The 6,085-nt window shown below is 29.9% G+C and overlaps 1 protein-coding gene across 1 annotated transcript; it reads right to left on the bottom strand.

Annotated features, from left to right (window-relative positions):
* Positions 1–1,417: 1,417 nt before the first annotated feature.
* On the bottom strand, positions 1,418–5,242 carry LOC126772059 (uncharacterized). The gene is made up of 5 exons (XM_050492235.1): positions 5,185–5,242; positions 3,447–3,826; positions 2,572–2,684; positions 1,780–1,923; positions 1,418–1,576 (listed from the first exon to the last, which is right to left on the bottom strand). The coding sequence occupies exons 1-5, from the start codon at positions 5,240–5,242 to the stop codon at positions 1,438–1,440; spliced, it is 834 nt and encodes a 277-aa protein (XP_050348192.1). The 3' UTR covers positions 1,418–1,437.
* Positions 5,243–6,085: the final 843 nt, after the last annotated feature.

The raw sequence follows: 6,085 nt of genomic DNA, 5'->3' as shown, positions 1-6,085 counted from the left end.
TAAGCATCTTGAAAATAGCTAAGGAGATCCTCAACTATTTCCTCATATTATTTTATATTTTATTTTTTACTTTCATATGTATTTAGGGCAGACCTAAAATGTTTGGTTTATTATAAAATTAATAACTGTTTGCGCCGCTCGAACTGACTGAACGCGACGCCGCTGTAAAACGATTATTTGTAAAATCAGCCGCGCATCGTCGGTAGTGGGGAATTAAGCGCGGGAGTAAGACGTGTTTCAAGAAGTCAGCAAGTTGAGTTGTTTTCGTTGAAGAAGTGAAGCCAATTGAAGCGAAGATTATTATATGAATATAAAATAGCTCTTTCAAGAGCTTGACATTACGTCATACTACGTCATTGCATGCTGCTTCTTGTTTCAAATAAACAGTTCTTTTCAGAACTATTCATTGTTTCAAACGATGACGTTGTATAATGAGGCATGCGTGGCGTGTGTATTCTTGTTGCTATGCGTACTGCTACACCTATATTGATTCGATATCAAAGTTCCGTTATCCTTTCCGTAGAAAACCTTTTCGCCTCGCAAATTTTATATGTACTCATGCGAGATGACTTAATATTTATTTATATAATTTGTATTTATTATAAAGCAAACAAATTTATTTAAATTAGATGTTATATTAGTGATTTACTAGACCGTGAAAAGATTTAATTCACTATTTTTAAATATAGAAATATGTACAGGGATTAAAAAAGAGTGGTAAGTAATGAGACAGAAAAAAAATTAATGGAATTTTTTTTGCAAATTATTTGAAAAATAGACTAAAATGTAATGGGAACTCTAGCTGAACAGACTTACAGTATTCTCTCCGACATTATGTTATGTGGGTTATCGTACCTACATAACATAAACTAATCATGAATGTATCAGCTATGCCGCCCGCTTAAATATTTTTTTTTAATAAAAAATGTTTACGTTCAAATTTCTTAATTGATTTTATGAAAATATTATATTAAACATGTATTTTTTCAGACAAAATATTATTACTAAATAATGAAATTTGTATATTTGGACTCAATCAGTTATATTATTTAGTACAACTTTAATATACTTACTAGATTAAAAAGATACAGATAGTAATATTAAGAGTTTAGCCGCAAAACCTTATATTTTATGCCTGGAAAGGACAAATGAAAAGAATGGTATTTTGAATAGCTGCTGACAATTGCTATCGGAAGCTTATTTTAACTATAACCTAAACAAAATCGAATCGATAAACAGTAATCGATATAGTTTGTCGATAGTCGATTACTGTTTCTTGTGTTTCTTAGATTTTATTAAGAAATAATTGATTCATTATTTGGTCAAAAAAAAAGCTATAAAATATATTTTATTTAATAGTAATTACATATTTTCAATTGAATAATATATAATTGAATAAATGGTAAAAATTGATTTTAGATCTTTGTCTCCTTAATCTCAAACAGTGGTGGATTCGCCCGATGTCGCAGAAGATGGCGGGACGTTCTCTCGGTTTTGTTGTTCGCGCTTTTTTCTAAACCGTTGACGATTTCTATATAACTTTGCTTCGTCCGAACATTTCGTCGTAATGGAGCTCCTGTAATTTTATTAACACTTAGTCTCCGGACTACAAAAACATATTTTGTCATTTGCTTAATTACTGTTAATAATTAGTTTTATGTTATCTGATTTTTTGTTAGATGTTATAATACAAAAAATATTCCAATTTCTTAATAAAATATCTAAAAATTTAAAAGTTAAAAGGTACGAAATTTATGGGATTAAAATATGAATACCAACCTAACAATCCTTTTAGAAACATTGCACCTTTCAGCGACGGTGTTGACAATATCGTCTACTAATTTGGGGTCCAATTGCTTTTTCGGTGGTTTATTCGCAAACGCTGGTGACTGCTTTCCAGTTAAGGAATGAGTAGCTAGAATTCTAAAAAGGTTTATTTTTAATTTAATCATTTTTATTAATATTTTCAAAGATACTTAACGTATTAAGACATAGTCCTTTATTTTAACATTTGGTGCCGCAGATTTCAGTTTTAGGCAAGTGACTCTAATAGTATCCTACATCTTGAATATTTAAACGTGTATAAGAATCAACTTCGTTTATTAGGTAAATTTTTTTTAATTAATGTATAATCTGTTTCGAATAATGTTTTTACATCTCAAAGTACATTTATTTATTCTGTAGATAGGTAATCGCAAATCGACGATCGACTTAAGTATTGTCTCAAATCGTTATATTTTTCCCCGTATAGGATCGGATTAAAAAAACTGTACATTGCTAGTTTGTCAGTCATTGTCTACCCTGGGACGTCGGGATCAGCAGCGGATTAAACGAACTTGACCACCGAGGCAATTCGTTTACGCACCATATTTTATTAGGCTTAATCAAAATGGAAAATGCTTTCAAATATTAATCTCGGTTATTTATACGTTATTAATTAATCTATATATTTTTTTAAATATATTTTAATTTCACTAAAAATAATTAAAACGGAGCATAATACAAGGACAATGTAAGAAATAATGCATTTGATTAATTTCTGTTTAAATGTTAACCGGAATTAGTAATTACCTTCTAGGAAAGACGGCTAGCAACAATCGTCTCGTCGCTGAGGTGTGGGAAGTCCAATCGATTTCTGTCATTAGTCTGGCAGGCACGGTGACATTGCCGTTTCCAATTGAAACCTACGAATTAAAAATACTTTAATAATTATATTGATTTCACTGTCGGTATAAGTAGGTAGTTGTTAATTTTTTTCATTATTCACTTATTTATCTTAGAATTTATATTAATCAATAATGGCTTTTATTTATTGATTGATCTTTTCCCTATAAACAGGTGATTAAGGTATTATATAGTCAGCACCTCATTACAGCGCCACATACAAAATAGACCATAGAATAAATATAATTGCTGTCTTTAAAATAATCGAATATAATAATTTATTAAATATTTTGTATCGTAATTCATAATAAAAAATAATTTTAGACTAATGCAATTTGTTTTTATTTAATAATTTTGAAATCAAATTAGGACCATAGAAATTCTATAATTCAGTTGATTATGAGTCCTATGTAATATAAATATGTTTGCAGCCTTTAAGTTGTGGAAGCACATATATAAAGATCCCGGATGGACCAATAATAATGTTGCTGGATTTTTTTAAAGAAATTGTCAGTAGCAGCTCGGACTTCCGAAGTTAGCAGTTTTAACACCCTTGCCTCGGAAAGCACAAAGACTTTAGATCTGTACCTGGTCTCTTTCAGTAAATTACTTTTACCCATTGGACGCCAGTGAAGGAATAGAGAGATACATTATATATTCTGTGCTAATGTTAAAGTCGATTTGGATCATTAGGTCAAGTTTACGTCAAACTTTAGAGGTAATTAAATTTTATATACTTAACTACTTATGTATACACATGAATAATATATAAACATACAAACCATATCAACATTGTTAACTGACAATGGCAAACATGCGTTAGTAGTCTGCGCTGATACTCTACGTATTTTTAAGCCACCAGCCATCTCATCCATTTCGAGCTCAACACTTGACGTATTTTGAAGAACAACGGTCGGTTCTTCTACTGCTAAAATCTCTTCATTCTCATCTAGTCCTCGATCTTCAGATGTCCTATCCATTATTGATCGACTTTCATTTATTTCAACATTAGATAACAAGACTAGGACCTGCTGGTACAAGCGTTTTAATGCCGTTTCCAGTTCTTCTAAATTGACACTTGAAGGATAATCGAGAACAGGATCGGTCTGCGTTCCTTGATCGAATGTCAGTTTAAGATTCTGAACGTTCCTCTGATTTGCGGCTGAAAAATAAAAGAAAATCTTGTTATTTATGACTTAAATGGCTAAGAGTAAACCTATTATGACTGGCTTAATAGAACATTCAGCATTGCATTGCTTCTTTCCTATTTTTGATTTTCTATTGTCAAAAGGGAATACGTTATATACAGGAGAAGGTAACCCAAAGCTAATATACCACTTTTAATCGTAACCTATTGAAATAATTGTAAATGTTTGAATCAGTGCTGTAACTCGGCGGCCGACCAATCATCGTCAGTTGGCTGACTCGCCTAGCGTTGAAAGTTTTCAAGGTAAAACAAAAAACTTTTTAATTTAATTTAATCGTATATTTCGAACACTTAGTCTTTTACTATATCTATACCTATACCTATATATATATAATAAAATGTAACTGATCACTGTCTGTACATGGAAGATATTTGAGTAAAACTATTATCGTGGGCCTTAAGGTTTACGCGTTCTTTCCCGACGAGCTCACTTTTTACACACAATCAATGCATGACAAAATAATATTGTTCACGATTTCGCAGAAGATTATTGTTTTTATAATTATTTAAGCACATCTGTTATTTGTCGATTATTATTTTATGTGGTATACATACTTAATAGTTATACAACTTTTTGAAGAACTCAAATACTAATTAGTACCTCGGTAGGTATATATTAAACATAGGAACTCCATTTATATATTTTATATACGAGGATATAGTAAAGATTAAAAAAACCGTATTGATTAATGTGAGATTGCTTCTGTCGAAAAATAAATGCTTCAAAAATGTATACTACGACGCGATCTCGATATCGATATACGATCTTCTTACAATTTATTATATTCATAAAATATACGAGATTTTATAAGTCTTAATAACTATAAGGCTGGTCACAGTTAAATAAATTTAGGCTTAGATATATAATGACCGTTTTTACAGTTATATGATTCCCCTAAATTAAGCTAGGTGGCTCGCTTGAAAATTTTTAAATTATTTTTTACAAATTTTCGCCCGTGTATTCAATGGAGGTATATAAGTTATAAATATAGTATAGTTCGGTCAGTAATAGTATCGTTACAATATTCTAATAATATTTTACTTCAGTTATTAATTGATCTAAAACATTTGAGAAATGCATCGGTTGCGTACTGTCTCATGTGTAACGAAAACTTTTGTTTGATATTTATTGGGAGACAAATGTTGGGTACTTAGGTATCCTTAGTTCAAAAGAAACCATTTTAGTTTTATCGTTACCTGCGTTGCGACGCCAATAGATATTGTTTCGACTGTTAAAATTTAAACGTTATAAATTAAAATTAATCCTTATTCAGATTTGTTATCTATCTATAATAAAAGAAGCTATCACTTACCACGTGTGTTGTAGCGAAGCTCAAGCAGCGCTTCAGCCGCCTCGATATCGGTGAACATCTTGTAAAGGGAAATGAATTGCAATTTAAAATAAATAAATATTTCTTAATAAAAGCTCACTAAGAAACAGTAAAATTATCGATTCGATTTTGTTTAGTAGTTACAGTTCAAATAAGATTCCGATAGCAATTGTCAGCAGTTATTCAAGGTACCGTGATTTTAAATTGTCCATTTCAGGTATAAAATATAAGGTACATGTTTTATGCATTACTTTGTATAACAAGGCAACCTCAATAAACCTATTGTTTATTTTCCTTATCCTTTTGGATGCTCTTTTCTAGAACGAATGTTTCTACTTGTATCTTTTTAAACTAGTAGGTATTATACTAAAGTTGTACTAAGCAATATAACCGATTAATTCCTAATAAAGTTAAATGAAATCATTTTTTGAAATGTTTGTTAACCCTTATTATACAAATTTCATTATTTAGTAATTATATTTTGTCTGAAAAAATACATGTTTAATACAATATTTTTATTAAATCTACTAACAATAAATTTGAACGCAAACATTTATTAATTAAACAACTAAATTTAAGCGGGTGGCCTAGCCTATAAGGTCATGATTATTTTATGTTATGTGGGTAATTGGAATGCCGGAGAGACTTCATCTAGAGTTCCCATTAAATTTTAAAGTCTATTTTTTAAATCATTTGCAAAATAAAATTAAAAATAATGAGGTCTCATTGCATACCACTTTTTTTCTCCCTGGACACATTTCTATATTTAAAAATAGTGAATTAAATCTTTTCATCATCTAGTAAATCACTAATAAACAATAAAAATTAAATATTTGTTCGTTTCATAATAAATACAAATTATATAAATGAATATTAAATCATC

Source organism: Nymphalis io, chromosome 11 (genome assembly GCF_905147045.1).
Source record: "Nymphalis io chromosome 11, ilAglIoxx1.1, whole genome shotgun sequence".
Classification (NCBI taxonomy): domain Eukaryota; kingdom Metazoa; phylum Arthropoda; class Insecta; order Lepidoptera; family Nymphalidae; genus Nymphalis; species Nymphalis io.
The sequence above is the reverse complement of the archived record's forward strand: the minus strand, read 5'-3'. Positions and strand labels throughout refer to the sequence as shown.